This window comes from Copadichromis virginalis, linkage group LG23 (genome assembly GCF_057382275.1).
Source record: "Copadichromis virginalis isolate Kocher_CV1m ecotype Utaka linkage group LG23, C_Virginalis_male_GT1.1, whole genome shotgun sequence".
Taxonomy (NCBI): domain Eukaryota; kingdom Metazoa; phylum Chordata; class Actinopteri; order Cichliformes; family Cichlidae; genus Copadichromis; species Copadichromis virginalis.
In genome coordinates, this window is record NC_140639.1 from 4121946 (window position 1) to 4141808 (window position 19863).

At 41.6% G+C, this 19863-nt stretch overlaps 1 protein-coding gene across 2 annotated transcripts in view; it reads right to left on the reverse strand.

Moving 5' to 3' along the window:
- Positions 1-321: 321 nt before the first annotated feature.
- The window catches only part of tle5 (TLE family member 5, transcriptional modulator), a 53027-nt gene continuing 33485 nt past the window's right edge, over positions 322-19863 (reverse strand). Inside the window, exons 4-7 of one of the 2 annotated variants that reach the window (XM_085449205.1) lie at positions 14932-14976; positions 7938-8000; positions 7084-7158; positions 322-5317 (exon numbers count right to left, since the gene is read on the reverse strand). In XM_085449205.1, coding sequence (XP_085305331.1) covers positions 5093-5317; positions 7084-7158; positions 7938-8000; positions 14932-14976 — 408 coding nt within the window. In that variant the 3' untranslated portion in view covers positions 322-5092. Of the gene's footprint in view, positions 5321-7083; positions 7159-7937; positions 8001-14931; positions 14977-19863 lie in introns of both variants that reach the window. The other variant, XM_085449204.1, reaches the window with a different exon arrangement.

The following is a 19863-nucleotide window of genomic DNA, read 5'->3' on the forward strand; positions in this document are numbered from 1 at the left end:
ACCTCACTTACCCTGCAATAACATTTTCTTTGTAACTTTTTGGGGTGTGAGTGGTGCAGCAGCCAGCCAAGCTAGGGACTGGTTATTGTTAATGTTGATTGCAAATTTTTCAGTTTGCAAGTTCACACTCGAACGCTGAGATAACCGGGAAGCAACGATTCTTCCATCCTGCCAGCAATAAGCAGAAAAAGGACAATAAAATGTTGGAAGCCCACAAGAGCCACTCTTCCCAGTCAGGAGACGGTGTGCATCAAGTCAAAGACGAGCGAGACTTGTTTATGATTTGATTGACTTTATTTGTAAGGCACCAGAAGTCCTTCCTTACTGCAGAACATTTCATTTTATTTATAGTAAATGTTTGCTGTACGTTTTTTTTTTTAGAGTTTCTTTTTCGTTTGTTTAAATGAAGCTATGATTTCAGACACAAAACATTTTTTTTTTTTGCCAAATTACACACTTTTAGGTTTTACATTATACACAAAATAAGTATTTAAAAAAAGACCTTTACAAAGCTCAAAACGCTTACAATGCTTCACGCTATGAGGGCAAAGAGGCGGCACAGGAGTCAAGGGGAGTGGGTGGGAGGGAGGGAGTGTTAGGGTGGTGGGAGGGGGGAGAAAAGGAAAGGGGGATCAAAGGGTGAAAAGGTCAACATACTGCAGTTTCCCTCCCCCCTGGTGTCACATCAGTTTTGTAACACAATAGCACAAGAATCATCCAGGACAGACAAGAGAAGATGCAGCCATATACACATAAAGCTTTCTATGTATAACTGTATACAGAGGCGAGCACCTCCAACTACTTCAACAAATACATAGAATTTCATTTGTACGTCTAAAACGTCAGCCTTGCAAATCTCCCTCTAGTTCATATCGATTAATATTTAAAAACGAAGAAAAGGGGGGAGGAAAGGAACGAGTGCATCGATCACAGAAAGTTTGGATCAAACATTCTTTAAAAAGAAAAAAAAAATGTCTCCACTAGAAAGAAATCAATCTCAGTTCCCCCGCAGACATGCATTGATGTGTGTGTGTGTTCTGCTTTGTCTACACGCTCTGCATTTCACTACAACAAGTACAGTATGTATGCAACTAGATACATACAGTATGCAGCTAGATGGGAGGACGACGTGCCGCGAGCTTAATTCACAAGCAAGGTAGCATGTTAGCTTTAGTTGTAAGAACAGCAACGCATTTCATCTGGTTTAGCATCGACTACGGGATCTGTACAAGTGTTTATACACACCTTGTTTTATGTATTCACATACATACACAACAATGGGGATCATTGAAAGAGTCCTCCAGCAAATGCCATCAACAGTTTATCACCTGAACCTTTAGAAGACGGAGGCTTTTATTCTGAAAGTCCCTCATATGTATTTTCACTTTTGGATATCAAACGTGCACGTTCGCCGATCTCTTTGAAGGGTACTTCTGCAATAAAAATGTGCTTTATCATCAAACCGGAGACCATTCTGAGCTTATTTTCCCCCAAATGAAAGGAGCAGGTTTTTTTTAAAAAATACATATACAGCTCGAGATGGCTACACTCAATGAAGCCATTCAGAGATGAAAAGAGAGGAGGTCAAGACAGGTGTACGTGCTTTTAAGTGTGGTTCGACATTTTCAAAGTATACGTGGTACCTCTCAAATTGCATGTCATCTTTTTGAAAGCAGACATTTCGCCCATTCGCACTTCTGTTGCCTGACAAATCCCCGGGACAGTAAAAAGAAACTCCAATATATCCAAAAAGCAAACAAATTCAACCCAAACATGATGAAGAACGCGATGTAGTCTCTATTCTTTTTTGTTTTTTAACTATAGACAAATTTTCAGTCCTATTTTGCATTTTTTTTGGTGTTATAAATGCGCACTGGGTATAAAAATTGGTCTACTTCCACTATTTATTAATTTGCACTGATACTTTTCACAGCAGAGATTTTGACTTGTACTAACAGGTAGAATATCTGTGTTACTGATATAAATTACAGCTCTGGTCAATTTAAATTTCCCACTAAGCAATGACAGTATGATAGCATGAACAGTACTTAACAGCTCAATGGAAGTCATTAATTCTACTATTTACACCTTACCTTACTGGGACATGTCAAAATGTCTGAAGTGAAAACCACCGAACAAAAGATACTGTCAAACTGGCTCTATACTACTTTACAAATAATAGTCTCCTAACTGACTGAGAATTTGGACTGTAATGCTATCATTATACAAATGTTCTTAATTAAATGCAACATAAGACTTTCAGATGCTTCTAAAAGCGATCACTGATTATTCTCCTTACTAATAACATGAATTCTTGCCATGCTGGTTTAAAAAATAAATAAACAGAAGAGTTTATTAAAGAGCTGCAGATGTGTCTTCATTTCCTGTAAAGACCAATTTTAGATCACAGTAAGGAACTGTATGTAATGCAAAAGACACTCTTTAATTTTAAAAAACAAAAAACAAACAGTATTTGGTGATATTATATTATGCTCCTCTCAGATCACAACCCTATTCCAGGAAGCAGGTTTAGCTAAAATTCAGAGTTTGTTAATCCTGAGAAATCAGATAGGAAATGATCGGATTCAATTCTGATCCGATGGCAGGCCTATGGTACAAACTTTTTTCTACGATTATATAGAGCGGCCCAACATAATTTTAGTTTTATTTATTTAACCTTTATGAGACTCAATATGTCACAAGCGACCTCTGTTTCAGACAGCATCATTAAAAATGGCTGCCTACTCTGACCAGCCTCCATGAAGATACCAACTCAGAGTTGCTGATCTGCTCAGTTTACAGTTAGAGTCTGACTTTAGTAAACCTGGTTCCCAGATTAGTGACCGGCTGGTTGTTGCGTTTGCTGCGTGGCATTCAAATCACGTGTGTTGCAGAGTGCCCTCTGTTGGACAAACTATGCAACGTCAACTACTACATTTTTTGCAGACCCCCACATGGAGCAGAACTTTTTTTTCCCTTAAGAATTTGGTAAAAGATGCAGTGGGTATTTTAATAAAATAATCAACCACAACTTTAAAGCCATCTGCCTAACACTGAGTATGTTACCTTGCACCTCCAAAAAAGCTCCAACAGGTTGGTGCATGGAAACGAGACATCTGGGAATTGTCCTTTGGCGTCTGGCACCAGGACGGTGGTAGTAGATCCTCTGACCGGATAAAGACCTTCAGCAATGTGGCAGAGGTGCCGTTGCTCGTAATAACATCTAAAGGAAAGTCAAACCAGAAGATTCCGCAGCTGAACTTTGTATTGCAATGAGATCATCAATGTTGTGGTGGGCTGGCATAGTTTCGCCCAGCTTCCAGCAGACTCTAGGTCTAATCTGAAAACAACCAAGAGCGTACAGGACCTTTCTGTTTGAAGGGGGTGTTTTTGTTTAGTTTGGATTCATAGCAGCAGCTGTAGAATGCACTTGTGCTTCATTTGTGTGAATTACAGTAATGTAACTATATTCAATCATACTCAGTGCCCCATGTAGGCATTAAATCAACTGTATAATGCAGGATTAATCTGATATGTGAAAGATCTTTATGTGCAGTGAATCGTAGGGTATTTAAAAGTGAATTTACAGAGAGCCCGTGTTTTTGTTTCATGCTAGGGTGGAGTCGTTCCATTTAGAGACCAAAATAAACCAAAGCAGACAACTTTTCGAGACCTGCATCACTGCAGTAATTGATGCCACCGGTCTAGTGTCTACTGTGCGTTAAGTTTGCACACTCAGACTGGATAAATAAGCCATTCCCTTTGTGACACAGTCTGCACTCTGTCATTGTCCTTGTTCTGCACAAGCGAGGAGGATGGTTCAAAGACACACGCTGCCCTCTGCTGTCAAACACACAACATGCACTCTTTCTCCCCTCAGTGTCTGCTCTGATATTAGTGCACATTAAAGAGGAAAAAGATGGTGGGAAGGTGTGGACGTGAAGTGGCGTTACTTCTCTTTGCTGCACGTTGTGCTACCTCAGCTCCGTTTAATGATGCCTTTCAGTTACGGTGCTGGGTGGATTTATCCAACGCACCTCACAGGGTCGGGCAAGGATCAAACGTCGGGGGGATTACTTATCAAGGTGGGTCTGTTATCTACTCTGACGGCTCTCAGCATTAAGTCGGATCTAAGATGCTTTTATTTTATATAAAATTAGGATTACTCGCAAAATCTCTAATTTGCCCGGATATGTCTTTTCATAACACCGATTCTCTTTTGAAGGCAGAGGTTTTTGATTAGAAAGTGAGTATAGCTTTTAAGCACGCTTCTGTCTTTAGCCGGGGCATTATTTAAACAATTCTCTGATCTTTTATCAATCCAACATTTAAACTTTGAGCCCACTTTTATCTTAGAATGAATACACGCGAGGTGAAACACCATGAAATATCAACACTGCTGATTTCGGTGAGACCTTTATGTTGGGAAAATGAAGTTTTTAGGAATCCTGTGTTGCATCTGACAAGTTTTACAGCTTGCCAGCAAATCCAAGTGTTTAACAGTTTTTCTGTTAACACCTACGGAACAGTGCATTCAGTCTGACGGATCAGTCCTGTCTAACAAGGACCTATGAAAGAGGCAGAGGCAAGAGGTGGGAGGAAGACAGGGAGGAAGAGAGAGAGAGGCATGGAGAAGAAAGGAAAACACGGAAACTCAACAGGAATCAGGAGAGAGAGAAAAAGCAAGAGGGAGGCAGGAAGAAACTGAAATAGAAAGTAGTCCTGATTTTCTTTTTTTTTTAAAAAGGGATAAATGTGGCTTAATCACATGCAAAAAAGAGAGAGAGAGAGAGAGCACTTGAAAATACAAGATACATAAGAAAGCGACAGTCTCATGGCTTAAAAAAAAAAAAAAAAAAAAAAGATATAGAAACAACCCAACTATGGTGAATACCAGGATATAAGGTGGTATGTGCCAAAGACCTCCCAATAATGGGGTTGGCTAGGGGGTCGGAAGAGATGAAATTGAAGCCCATGTTAGGTAGTGTCAAAGAGAGGGAGACCTGGGGGAGAGGCTATAGGCCAAGTGGGCTTGAATCTAGGGATTCAGGTCTCTGGATAAAAACAGAGCTGAATAGGGCTGAAACACCATCTAATCAGACTTGTCTCCATCCTCCTCACGGTGGCTGTCGACTCCATCCCGCGATGCTTTCTCCTCCTTGGCCAGCTGGGCTTGAGAGGCCAGCAGGGAAGAGAGGGAGAAGAGACCAGAGGAGGTGGTGACGGCAGGGAGGGTCGGCTGGCTCAGGCTCAGCGGCAGCGGAGTCATGGGCAGGGCCAGGCCCTGAAGCTGAGACAGCTGGTGAGCCTGGAGCTGCTGCTGCATGGAAAAGAATCAGACGCAACTTAGAGACAGTAGGATAGATCAAGCGCACAAATCACTGCAAAACACAGGACAGACCTATTATAGAACCACAGGTCATGTTTAATATATAACCCTTGAGGCACAGCGCTAATAGTTTACAGACAACAGGATAGATGGAACGCATGTATCATAGCACATGCTCAGTAGAAGATACACATAGCTTATTTATAATAGATGCAGTTTTTAAGATGTATAAAAGCCTAAGAAACAAGTGCAGACAAAGAGGTATCTGAGCACAGAACTGGAAAAAACAATATCATGGGATCGACATGCCTTTGATTTTAAAGTACAGAGAGATACATTGTTACTGCCACGCTTCTCTTTTACACACACCCAAAAGTGAGTTCATTTTTACGGCAGCTCCCTCTGACCTCTTATAATCGACACATAACTGCCCCCACTGATCCTCTAACTTTCTACATGATGCGACTAAAGTCAAAGCAAAAGATGTCTGTGAAGGTTCTCAGTCATCCAGGTCATCGTAGTCGAAGGAGCTTGTAAAGAAAAGCGTCTGGACTTCAAGCGTCTTCAAGCAACTTAAAGAAGTCCAGACGCTTTTCTTTACAAGCTCCTTTGAAAGCAAAAGATCCACCGACAACAGAACGCCCTACCACAAACGCCAACGCAGAGCGCCACCTTCTTTATCACAAGTCGCAGACACAAAGACAAAAGCAACGCACCACCGTGAATCATCTATCACAGTGATGGAGTGGCTGGGCTAGCGAACACTAGACAATAGTGAAATGATGGAGGAGCTAGGATAGCTAACACGAGGCTGATAATGATGAAGCGTAGCTGAAGTAGTTAAAGCTGCCGATATAAAGAATATCTGCGCATAGCAGGCTAACGAGCTGGCCTGGTTTGTACAGATTTGGTATTTTAGCTAGCGAGATAACTGTGCTGTAATTGTTTCAATGGACAGGATTGTGGCTTAATCAAATTTATCCCCTCGATGGGATGGATACCACCACTTTAAAAAGACACAAAAAGTAGTTTACTCGTGATGAAGAGTACTACACACTCCTAAGACGTAAGTGTAGAAGAGATTTTAACCCTAATAATGCCCCGAGGTTATCTCTACTTAAATCTGCACATTTAACATGAAACCTAAACAAAAACATTTCAAGGCATGGAGGCTTTAACAGAAGAATCCAGCATTTCTTTGGAGCTTAGCCACTTCTAGAAAAGTTAATTTCTTATATTCCAACTTTTGGTGCATCAGAAAAAAAAAAGAAAGTCTGTGCTTTAAAAGTTTCTCTTGGACTTCATCAATATAACTCTAAAGAAACCCTTTAAAAATTAATTGTTCCCAGAGCTGCTTAAACAAAACAGTGGGAACAATTATAAATGTTTATTTTACTGTGCAGGCATACATTACCAGCGCTTGAATATAATCATGATTTATGGGTCATTTTAACGTTTTTCATTAGCAACTGGAGCTAATAAATGCTTATTTACTTTTATAATGCTCTGTTTAGGAGGAAACAGATCGGGGCAGGAAACCTTTGAGGTTTAGGGTTTTTCATTTCACACGATATAAAAAAAGCATTAAAAAAACATTTTAGGTTTTTGAGAAAAACCCTGCGATGACACACAAAGGTTTTTATCCTCACAAACAATAAGTCAATAAATGCAAGATGTAAAAGAAAACAATAGAATTGATCGGGTTGGTCAATATTTGCACTTTTTCAGGCAGGGTTAGGGTTGCAACAACGTACCCTTATGATGGAGTTCATCTCCGGGGGGGTGACCTGCTTGGCCCTCTCTATGGCTGCCAGGACCTGCTGCTGGTGCTGGAGATGGTGGGTGGGAGACAGGGGGGAGGCAGGGGGTAAAGACAAGAGGAGGAAAGTGAGAAAGACAAAAGCGAGATAGAAACATGGGGAGGAGAGTTGGGGGGGGTGGAGAGGTTAGATCAATATCAATAGTCCCAACAGAGACCCGACAACCCTCTCTGGTGTTGCGCCTCCCCCTCTGACCATTTTGCTATTCATCCAGTTACACACACACACACACACACACACACACACACACACACACACACACACACACGCCTTGTGTGACACCCGGGAATGGATGGTCGGCTGGTGTGCTGTAATGGGTGGAGGTCAACCCCCTGGTGGGCAGATAAGAGCATGGCTTATCTGAATCGCACAGCCATTTATTACACTGACACAAACACACACATGTATTAAGCAAGAGAAGAGTTGGATGGAGTAGGAGGAGGCAAAGGAGGGAAAAATGGAGGGAAAGAGGGGAGTGAAGGAAGAGGTCAAAAGGGGAGGGGGGAAGGGACAACCGTGAGGATGGGACAGATTGAATATGGCAGAATCGAGGTGGGGGCAGGGTGAAATGGAAATTGAGGTGGAAAGAAACACAGGAAGCAAGTGATGATGAATGATGGGAGGAGAGAAGAGGGATGCTGAGCTTGAGGTCACGGAGGTGGAGAGGTAATGAGGTGGGAATGAGGGTGATCTCATTCCAGGATGTAAGGAATAGTGCTGAGGGTCAGAGGGTTATTGACGGCTCTGTGCCAGAGTGTGCGTGCATGTGTGCGTGTGCACGCGCTTACCTCCTGAGACAGGTAGGGGAGGACCTGTGCGCAGATCCCATTCAATCTCTTGACTATCTCAGCCTGTTGAAGGAGAGCATAGTGGTTTATAGTATTCCATATTTTTATCACTCCCAACAAACCCAGTGAAAAAATATGTAACTCAAATGGTTATTTTCCATCTTCCCCACCCTGTCAGCATCAAAGCTTAATAATTTTAACCTTAAAAATGGTCATAAATATAAAAAAAACTTTCCACTGTTTCCTAAAAACTGATAGTTGTTGTAATAAACAGGGATAATTGTATATTCAGTGGTTAGAATAGAACGTTGCATGTATGAGTATCTCAAAATAAAACACACTGGGTGTGTTCATAATGAAGTAAGGGGCGGATCTGACTGAAATGTAGGCTCAGATCCTGGGTTATTCGCCTTTCTGAATCTTACAATGATCAAAATTTACAAAACGGACTTTATGGTTTATTGAGTTCACCGCAGCGCACAGATTGGGATTAATGACCGGGTTTTATGCTTGATGCTGTTCCAGATGCAACCCTCGCATTTATCCAGGTTTGGAGCATTAGGAGTACACCTCAAACTGCAAAGCTACACCACACCACCACTGTTTTATACAGTATGAAATGAGTGACTGAGCCCATAAACTCAGCGGGATAGTGCTTGCAGATTTTTTATTTTTATTTTTAGCCACCACAGGTGTCTCCCCCTGGTGGCCATTAAAGAGAATGGAGGTTTAAGACAGACAACATGGGGGCGCCTACGTCCATATTTATACTGTCTATAGTCAAGAATTAATGGTGCAGGGGACAGAGGGGAAGGATATTCTTACTTTTCTATTAGATTAAGTCACCTAAGTAATGCTCGGTCATGAGGGGATACACTAACAGAAGGAAGCTCATACCAGCTTTGCTTCTGTCTGAGGCTGTTGAGCAACTAAACGTAGGGTGGTGGTGTCTTTAGCACATAGATGTGGATTTGCTGAATGTAAAAAATGTTACTGCACCTCACTGGGTACTAATGCCTGTGAGATCCATGGAGAAGATTTCATGAACGAATGAATGAATAAAGTCAGAGATGATAACATAGAACAACCAAAGCCAGAAGAGGTGAACAAAAACCATGCCAGGGCAAAGTGTCGAGGACAACAACTCTATGGAACAGAAGAATTCAGCATAATAGCCTCAGGCTACACAGATAAAATGTGATAGCAGCTCACGGCTCATTTTAATCTTTTCATGGGATTTAATGACAGCTCAAAATAAAGAGTATCACCACACTTATCCTTTAAACCCTTGTTAAATGTGAATCGTCATTCAGCGAATTTAAGCCACACTCATCAGTATGGGAAACATCTGCTATGACCTTCCCAAACTGGAGCAAATATATCTCACACACATGCACATATATCAGATGTGTCAGAATCCCTTTATTCACCTCATTAATTTAGTTGCTTGTACTTAATACGCTTCTAAAAACACTTGGACGGACACACACACACACACACACACACACACACACACACACACACGCACACACAGTAATAATCTCCCATACACGCACGCACATGCCGTGTTCTCTTTCACATCATGCACATTCCCTATCTTTCTCACATGCAGGTCTATTATCACATTTGGTTGGTAATCATCCAATCCATAAGAGATATGCAAAGCAGCAGTAATTGTGTTAGAGCCTAATTCGAGGCGCGATGAGGAGAGAGAGGCTCTTCTAACAGACATTAGGCATGCAGAGCACAGTTCCCATCAAGCGCTTCACTCCTATCTGCTCATCATTACACATACAATCTCCCTGACATCTCTAAAATGTCTCTGCGGGACTCGCTCCACGCTAACTATGGCTCTGCCTCTTTTTCAGTGCCCTTTATTCTGTCTATCTTGTTTTTTTCCAACCCAGCTTTTGTCTATTCTGTTATCCCTGCTCTCCATCACCTTCTCTTCTCCCTCAGATTTTTCGTTCTGAATGCAGCCTCCTCTCTCGTGTCCTCACTTTACATTTCACTCTGCTTCATTCTGGCTTTCCTAAAATGCTATTGGAGCACTTTTCACTGACGAAATTCTGTTTCAAGGAAGTATGGAAGGCAGAGTAAACAAACCTAACGTTACACAGACTTCCTTAGAGTGTACTGGCTTTGTCACTGCGTGGGCTCCCCTATAGTCACAGGGTCTCATGGCAAAATGTGAAATACTGAGATTTTTTTCTCGTTTATGAAAGCAAGCTGTCCTGTTTTTTGTAAGCGTGACTTTGAAATATATTTCAATACAAAGAGGAAAAGTAATAGTTTTTATGCCTGCAGCACACACATGATAACATGCTGCAGGTGGCTCTTATCAAAGTGCCATCTGTTGTACTTCAACCCAAACCACGACCTTTTTCAGAACCTAGCTAAATAGTTTTAACACCTAAATCTGCCCTGAGTAGTTTTTTATCAAGAAGATTTATGATCTAAACTTGTGGTAGCAGGTTTGATTAGCTAAATCTAACCAAGTAGTCCAGATTGTTTAAACCTAATCAAATAGTCTAGATCAGGGGTATCAAACTCCAGGCCTCGAGGGCCGGTGTCCTGCAGGTTTTAGATCTCACCCTGGGTCAACACACCCGAATCAAATGATTAGTTACCAGGTCTCTGGAGAACTTCAAGACATGTTGAGGAGGCCATTTAGCCATTTAAATCAGCTGTGATGGATCAAGGACACATCTAAAACCTGCAGGGACACCGGCCCTCGAGGCCTGGAGTTTGACACTCTTGGTCTAGATTATCTAAACCAGGGGTCCCTAATCCCAGTCCACGAGGGCCGGTGTCCCTGCAGGTTTTAGATCTCACCCTGGGTCAACACACCTGAATCACACGATTAGTTCATTACCAGGCCTCTGGAGAACTTCAAGACATGTTGAGAAGGTCATTTATCCATTTAAATCAGCTGTGATGGATCAAGGACACATCTAAAACCTGCAGGGACACCGGCCCTCGAGGACTGGGATTGGGGACCCCTGGTCTAAACCTAACCGACTAGTCTGAATTGTCCAAACCTAATTGAAAGGTCAAGACTGTGCAAACCTAGCAAAGTAGTCCACATTATCTAAACCTACCCAAGCAGTTTTGACTGCTTAACCCTAACTAAGTAGAAAAACAGGTCGACAGGAAGGCAGAAACAGAATACAGCTTTATTAGCCATATTCCAAGTTTAATCCTCGACTCAACCTTGCTTTTTTTCCAGACCCCAAAAAATGGCCTCTGGTATGAGTGGAAAATGAAGTCAAATTGCCCCTCTGTCCTCTAAATTTATACTTTTTCTCCCTTTAAAAGGTTGAAAATATTATTTTCATGTACACAAATGTGACCAGTTACATGACTAATCAAAAGGACTTTTGCTCCAGTTTCCATATATATCTTCAGTTTGTTATCAGATAAAAAGAATTAAAAAAAAAAAAGTAATGCTCACGAAACGAGGTCAAAATAATTGGCATTTTTGTTTTGAAATTTCCTAAAACTAGGACTGGATAACTGAATCACAGCCTTTTCAGTGTCGCCACTTCTGCTTAACAAAGAGTTTCCACCATGTCGAACACGAACAACTATTCCTGCAGATGCAGCTCACATACAGATGAATATACTCAGAATTGCCTTCATAGTTTGGTTTATGTGATGAGCACAATGAGAACATATATACTATACACAACACAAACAAAACACAAATGCTGTCAGGAAGAGAAAACGAGGAAAAACAGATAAACGATACAGCTTCATTCAACACACTCCCAGTTCGATCCGCAACTCAACCTTGCTTTTCCTCACTAAGACAAAACAGAGATGCAGAGAGCAAAGAGACAGACTGCACAGAGTGGAGAGGCATTTTTTGAATTGAGTAGGACAGAGTGATCAAGAGGGAGCAATTGAATGTGTGAGTGTGAGAGAGAGAAAGAAAGAAAAAACAGGGAAACAGACAGAGGAGGAGGAGGAGGAGCAGAGAGGGGAGTGTGGCTCTGCACAATAGGCCTAGACATGAATGCTCCTCGACACTCGTTTCCACACATCCCCTTCAATTTCAACTCTCTAATGGAACTAGCGATTCTCGGCACCCACTCACACTGTGCACAAAGGACGGGCGTGTGCGCACACACAGTAACAGCAGCACACACGAGCAGAGAGACACAAACGTTTATGAACATGCGCTGGTAACATACGCGCACACACAAAAAACGCAGGCACATGCGGTGATGGAGTGACTGGAGGGGCTCAGGAGCGTGCACGCTAACACACCGAAGCTCACGCTGGCTCTACCCACACACTGACATTTCTAAAAGATTGCAGACAGCCAATGGGAAAGTACATGAGCTAATGTCCACACACGCACGTACGAAGATTGCTGGGTACACACACAAACACACAACTCCATTTGTGCCTATGAATTTAATCCCTATGAGATAAAGGAGAAAGGTGTGTGCGTTTGCTCAGCATGCATCGCGGTGCCCGTCTTGTGCTTCCAACCTCAGAGTTTGTGCGGGTGCATACAAGTGAAGGTCTTTAAATCATGGAAGCTGCTACTTTCATGTGTGTCTCCATTCGTCAAAGCATGCTCCCTTCTTCCAATATGGCTGTCAGCGCACGCCGTCAATCATACGACAGCGTGCGTGTGCGTTTGTGAGTGTGGATGGGCAATACCAGACGAGGTCATCGATAAGGGTTGGCCCCTTGGAGGCCCATCGCTCTCTCCTCCTGCAGGCTGAGCATAAATTACTCCCCCTGCTGCAGCAACACAAACTGATGTATGGACCACTCCCTCACCCACGCCCTGCCTGATTGAGGGCCTTTTTTTCTCCTCCATTTCAAAATACCTTACTAGTTCTTACAGCACCGTTTTCACTGGATGTAAATATAATGCCATTTTGCCAAGACCTACATCCACATGAAATGACTGCGTGATGCTCAAAATTACTAAAAACAACAAAAAAAATCAACAACAACTGGATTTACACACAGAATTAGGTGACCTCACTCAAATGAGATCCCCAAAGGAAACAGAGATTATGTTTAATAATCACACCAACAGTTCAATAAGCTGTCGGTGCATCACGAGGAATGCACAGCTCCTTTGACACTTTGTATTTTATTCAACTGAATCAATTTTAGCCTTCGTCTGCTACAATCCTATGATATTTAGTTGACTAAAACTAAAAGGATTTAGTCCTAATTAGGAATAAAACTAAACGTTTTTTTAATCAAAAGACTATGGCTACAACTAAATCAAAAACTGCTGGGCCAAAGGTGAGGGTAAGAAGGTACATCATAGATGTACTTTCATACTTTATCTTCACCACAACAGCCCAGTACTGCGTCTGCATCACTGTTGACACCGCATTCATCTATCTGTCAGCCTCCTGCTTTCCTCTTCCCTCACTTGTAAACAAGACCCTAAGATATCATCCACTTGAGGTAGCAGCTCGCTCCTGCACCCTGCAGTGGACACGCTGCCCTTTTCTGACTAAGAACCGTGGCTTCGGAGTTTCAGGTGCTAAATTCTCACCCCAGCTGCTTCACACTCGGCTTCCGGAACAAGGTTGATGAGTCCAAAGGAACCACACCATCCGCCAAAAGCAGAGATGAGACTCCTGAGACCATGAACGGAAATCCTAAAAAATCCTTTTTACAAAAATTACTGGACTTATTCTAGTAATGACCATAATTGCCAAACTGAACTTCGTGTTTTAATCAGTGACCTGAAACTAGTGACTGAGCCCATGAACTCATCAGGAAGGTGATCTGATGTCAGACAGCTAGGTAGCCAAGGGCCATTGCCCCATAGACATCTATACTACCAGACATACTTTTGTTAGGAAAGGAGTCGCCCCCTGCTGGCCATTAAAAAAAATGCAAGTTTAAAGTACTTCCACATTAGCTTCACTTTCAGATGTTGGCACAAAGTCCATCTTTTATACTGTCTATGGTAAATCTTTGTACCTGTCACTGTTTACTCACCCGTCCCATCAAAAAAAAAAACAAAACACTAAGCTGCTCTCTGAGTATCCATGTCTGTAGCATAATAAGGCTACCACAATACAGCAATGTGGATCTGCCAGTCAAACATCAGTGAGGCACATGCAACAGGTAACTTATGGAGACATTCCCAACCCTGGCAACCAATGCATCTGAGCCAGGTTAAAGAAAAAAAGAACCCTGTAATGAAGTGCATAATTCAAGGTTCAGTAAGTATTAAAAGTCTTTTTATCTGCATTGATGAGGTTAGCCAACTGGCACCTCAAAGTCCAGGAAATTCTCCCAGCTGAATCGTCAGTATGAACAACAAGCAACGATACAGGACAGCGAGTCCTTGAGACATTTTTCAATCACAGAGTACAAAATGACGCTAGATTATTGGTAAATGTATGATTCATCTGTAAATATTAAAACAAATTGCTCTGAAATTACTACAACTTTTATTTGTGGCTCTCGCAGGTTTATCCATAACACGTATAGAGAGAGCACTGCCTGTCAGACAGCTGCTAGCCAGGTTTATAAAATAATTCATTTATGCAGAGGAATGTAGCTACTTCCTGCTGACAGCACAAAAGCATTTTTCACTCAGATTTGGCTTTTTTGGATTTTTTCCTGTAGTATTTAAATCCACATGTCAAAGCTAACTGACAGGAAGAAAAATTCTAAACATTGGTAAAAGCAATAACAAAACATTAGACTGATAACCCTCGGCAGTAGTTGCATGACGATGGAGACACCTCAGTTTATAGAAGCATGTTAGAAAGGAAGCCTTAAGCAACATAATACACACAGGAGGTACAATAGAAACTTGATAAACATGCATGCCCCTCAGTTTGAATCCATCACATCCTGCAAGCAGAAAAGGCATCCTCCTGTGTTTCAATTTTCTTCACAAAAGCAATCTTCTGTTTATGATCATACAACAGTTTTACATCCTATGTGATGGGAATAAAAGAGCGAACTTTAAGGAGACTAAATACAGACTTACCTGTTTGTGCATCTCAATGTTGAGCCCGTAGGACATCTCATAGTACTACACAAAGAAGAGGAGAAGAAGAAGAAGAAAAAGCTATAAAAACACAGGCACCGAACTGTTGCCAGAGCTCCATGCTAACAATTTATCATGCTCAACTGACTGCATGTGACAAATCACGTTTGAAGCTAATGTGCATTTTGATTGCACCACAATCGGAAATCGCACAAAAATTCTGTTTCTCAGCTGGAACACTCGAAGCATCTTCAGTTTGCTTCGTTGCTTTTTTCCACCAAAAGCAACGAATGCTAATATGATCATAAAAAACATTATACGGGCCTTCTTAAATCCAAGAGATGATTCCCGAAAGGCATCATTACACTGCAGATTAATAAGAACAAGAATTCACATGGGTACAGTAATCTTGAAACACTGCGGAAGACTTTATTCGCCTTTTCATTTTTGCCTTTGTTTTTAAGTAAACAGCTTAATAACAACCTCCAATGTTCTTTGTTCGATGTTATTTGATGTAAAATGATGAGCTGCTGAAACCGAAGCTACGACGGCACATAAAAATAAACCGATCAACTGATTTGCATAATTAATCTGCCAGTTTGTCATTTTATCCTCCTTCTCATGTACACGCCAGCTCCCTCATACAAATGAAATTTGCATGTATGAACTGCCAGAGAATATAAACAGTTGCTTAATTTAAAGGGCGTACTGAAGTTCTGTTTGTCGCTTACAGCTGTTTGTGTGCAGGATGAGTTTCATTAATCTCTGCAATCATCACACAGCAGCAGGATCCACATGTGTGCGCACGTGGAACAAGAGACGCTGCCTCATTTATTATTTAGAATTATTAATTATCCAGACAAGTCGATGTGATCGGTAACAGTCCCTTTACTTACTTCTACACTTCAGACATGTTCACACACACACATGCAAAGAGAAGACACAAAGAGGAAGAGAGACTGCGAGAGAAAAGGAGAGACAGAAGAGAAACGGCTTCTGTTGTGTGTCTGTGTGTGTGTGTGTGTTCAGTGTTAATGAGAGGGCCACCTTCTAGGCGTCAACCCTGTTAATCACCCACTCTGTCTGCAGGGGGACTGGCTCTGTCACTGGAAAACAAACAACACACAGATCTCTCACTCACACACATTTTTGTCTCTCGCTTGTTGTCACTCACACACAAACACACACGCACATATGCACGCACACACAGTTGTTTGTGTTCAATTTCACACTGGCTCTCTCTTGTAAGTGAATGCACGTGCACGCACGCACATGCACGCGCACTAAAACATAGCTCCGTAGCTGCTTGTGCCCACGCGGAAGCTCCCTAAAGTAATTACAGCGCTGGGGAAATGGAGGTGCTGCCGCTGGCTGGGGGAGTGGGGCAACCTGATATGCTATTAGAGGAGGAGTGGGGAGGTCGTAGTGGGGATACAAGACTCGGCCTGCCACTGATGGAGTGGAAGTGCGATTGAAAGTGCGCGTATGTGTGTGCGTGGCTGACTGTGTGTGCGTTCGAGTCAGAGTGGGCGAAGGAGGCTGTTTTGGCAATACTGCATTCACAATTCAATTTTACAGGTTTTATTTCAGCTGAATGTGAAGATGGCTGCACAATTACATCAGCATGTATCCAATAAGGGCTGTGCACATATTAAAAAAGACAAATGGTAAGCAAATGGTAACAAACGTGTAATTTATCTCAGTTAATCCAATACAGCGGATCTACAGAGGGGTGATAAAGTGAAGGAAATATCTCAACACTTGACCTCTACAAACGAGGAGATCCAGTAATTATTTTGGGGCAGGTGTCCCCTTGGAGGAAAGAGCAACTGCAAATCAATACAAATCCCTTCTGAGGCATCACCTTTATCCTATAATGAAAATTTTCCATACTGATGGGAGTGGTGTCTTGGCAAGTGATGCCAATTCTTCATCAACTCTTTCCCCATAAAAACCTTTTTTCCAAGGGTTGCTCCAGTAAGCTATACAGGCAGAGATCACTCTCACTAACTAACTTTTGATGCACAGCCAGTTATTTTGATATAAAGCAGTCATGGGGGAAAGAGTTAAAAAGGTAAAGAATGCTTTAAATAATTAAGAAAATGTGATTCTTTTGGAAAAGCATGATTACTTCCCTCCAGTAGAGATCCAGAGGCTTGTGAAATAAATGCCAAGACACTCCAAAGCTGTTCTGGCAGCACGTGGTAGTCCCACTCCTCACTAAAGCCGTTTTCACATAAAAACTCTGAAACTTTTGGCAGAATCAGGTCAGGGCATCATCTGCTCTCCTTTCTCACATGTATCGATGGTGCAGCGGTTAGCACTGTCACCTCAGAGTAAGACGATCCTGTGTGAAGTTTGCGTGTAAACCCTGTATGTGCTTCCTCTCAAAGACATCCATGTTAGCTTGACTGCTTTCTTGCATTTGTGCAGAACAATCCTGTGTAAGAGTGATGTGAAAAACTAGTTTAGAGTTTATTGGCTGGACTATTGTAATTCATTATTATCAGGTTGTCCTAAAACATCCTTAAGAAACCTCCAGTTCATTTAAAATGCTGAAGCGAGAGTACTGGCAGGGACTAGGAAGGAGGAGCATATTTCTCCCATATTGGATTTTCTTCATTGTTAAATCCAAAGTCAAATTTTAAATTCTTCTCCTCACATTTTGGATAATCAGTCCCCATCTTATCTTAAAGACCTCATAGTGCCATATCACCCCAATATAGCACTTCAGTCTCAGCCTGCTGGTTTACTTGTGGTTTTGAGGGTACTTATAAGTAGAATGGGAGCCTTCAACTTTCATCACATTTCCTATGATGGCTTATTTCTTCTAAACACACCTCTTATAAATATGTGTTGCACACCACTTTGTATTTAAAGGTGGCTGTCCCTGCCTGAGCTCGCCGGAGGTTTCTTCCATTAAAAGGGTGTTTTTCCTTCCCACTGTCACCAAGTGTCAGCTGATTGTTGGGGTTTTCTCTCTATTGCTGTAGGATCTTTACCTTACAATATGAAACACCTTGAGACGACTTCTGATTTTGCCCTCTCTAAATTAAATTAAACTGAACTGAAATTAAACGCGGCTGCCAGTCTAAAGCACAGCTGGCGAAAGTGATCCATGTTCTCACTTCTGGAAATGAGGCTGCTGCCTGAGTGAAGTGCAGGAAAATGGCACAGATCGGATTTAATCTATAGGGAGAACACATATAATATTGATTAATTTAGATGCAGCAAAGAAGGAGCTGAGGTGGAATTGAATGTGTGAGATGATCAGCTGGGATTGCAGATAAGTTGGCCTACCTGCTAGCCTCAATACTGTGGCTTTTTTAAAACTGTCACAGATCTCTAGACAACATTTTATTTCTTCTTTTAAATCTGTAACAGGGTTGGACACAAACTATTTATTTATTTGCTGGCTGCCTTTTTTTTTTTTTTTTAAATGTTGTTTTATTTCCCAGACCCAATTATATGTTTATAAAACAACTGGTGCGTTCACTGTTATATATGGTTTTAATAAACTGCTCAGATTCAAGCAGATTGCACTTTTATGCCCCTCACATTTTATATATGAAGCTTGAGTTTCAAATAAAAATGAAAGACCTTGTAACGAAGAATCAGAACTCCTCAGCAGACTCTGGAAACACTGCAAAGTGCTACTTGTCTGGCATTTTCTCTTAAAAGTGTCCATGTTTCATTCAGCTGCGCATTTCCTGTCTCACTGTTTTCCAGCACGATAGCTATAAGATGCAGGCTGAAGAAAAAGCTGCCTCATATTCTCCTCCTCACTAAAGTTAGACATGTGAGGTTAAGCAGGATTTACGCTCTGTCTGAATTGCATGTCTGATGGTCAGATAGCGTTAGAAACCCCTTTCACCCGCATCCTTCCTGACATTTGATAGTGGGTGACACACACACACACACACACACACACACACACACACACACACACACACACTCTATCTTTAATGTTCTAAAGCCGACATTCACACCCGCTTCATGCCTTGCAGAGGTGAGAGAGAGAAGCCAGGGATCTTACTCAACTATTTGTTCTATTTTTCCAATGTTTCCCTGGAAAGTCTTATCCCAGTTTTTACATAGTATCACATAACATCACTGCAAAGTTTTAAATGGGGCTTGTTTTGCAAAATCAATGCTTCCATGGCTTTTGCAAAATAATTACACCTACCAATAGGGCTGTTTGATATAAACATAAACATTTTACGCTATTGTTTGTTTCGTGGTGTCGCAAAATTCATTGTTTACTGCAATATTTTTTCATTGTTTTGGTCACTGTAGTGTTTATATTAATTTCTTAAAGTTCTCTCTTTCTCTTATATTTAATATAACCACACTACGGACGGACAAGCGCCTGTTTTTATGCGTTTTGGTTAGCAACAACGACGGTAACAGCATCGCGTGTCCGCTTGTTTATCTTCCACATAAACCTTTCACAATAAAGCTCAAGATCCTGTTGAGACTTTTCAAAATAAACTAAATCACGTGAAAGAGCAGATTATTTATGGATGAGAATTAAAAAAGAGCCGCCAGGTGCTAAAAAATAAACCTTAGACTCAAACGTTAGAACAGGCTTTCCCCCGCAGCACGCCATGTAATAAATACTCACAAAGAAAACGGCGGCCGTTACAACTTATGTCTAAAAATGTATCGTTTCATGCATCGGTTAAAACACTCGACTCCAGCTACATGACGCACAGCTGGAAACACTTCCCGCAAGTCGAGCTGCCCGAGATTCACAGAATTTACAGAAAATGTTAAAATTTTGTGATTTATATCGTTATCAGGACGATAGAATTCTTATATCGGGATATGAGATTTTGGTCATATCGCACAGCCCTACCTACCAAATAGAGAAAAGATCATTCCCCTCTTGTAACATCAAAATGGGGAAAAGCACCACCTATTACCAAATCT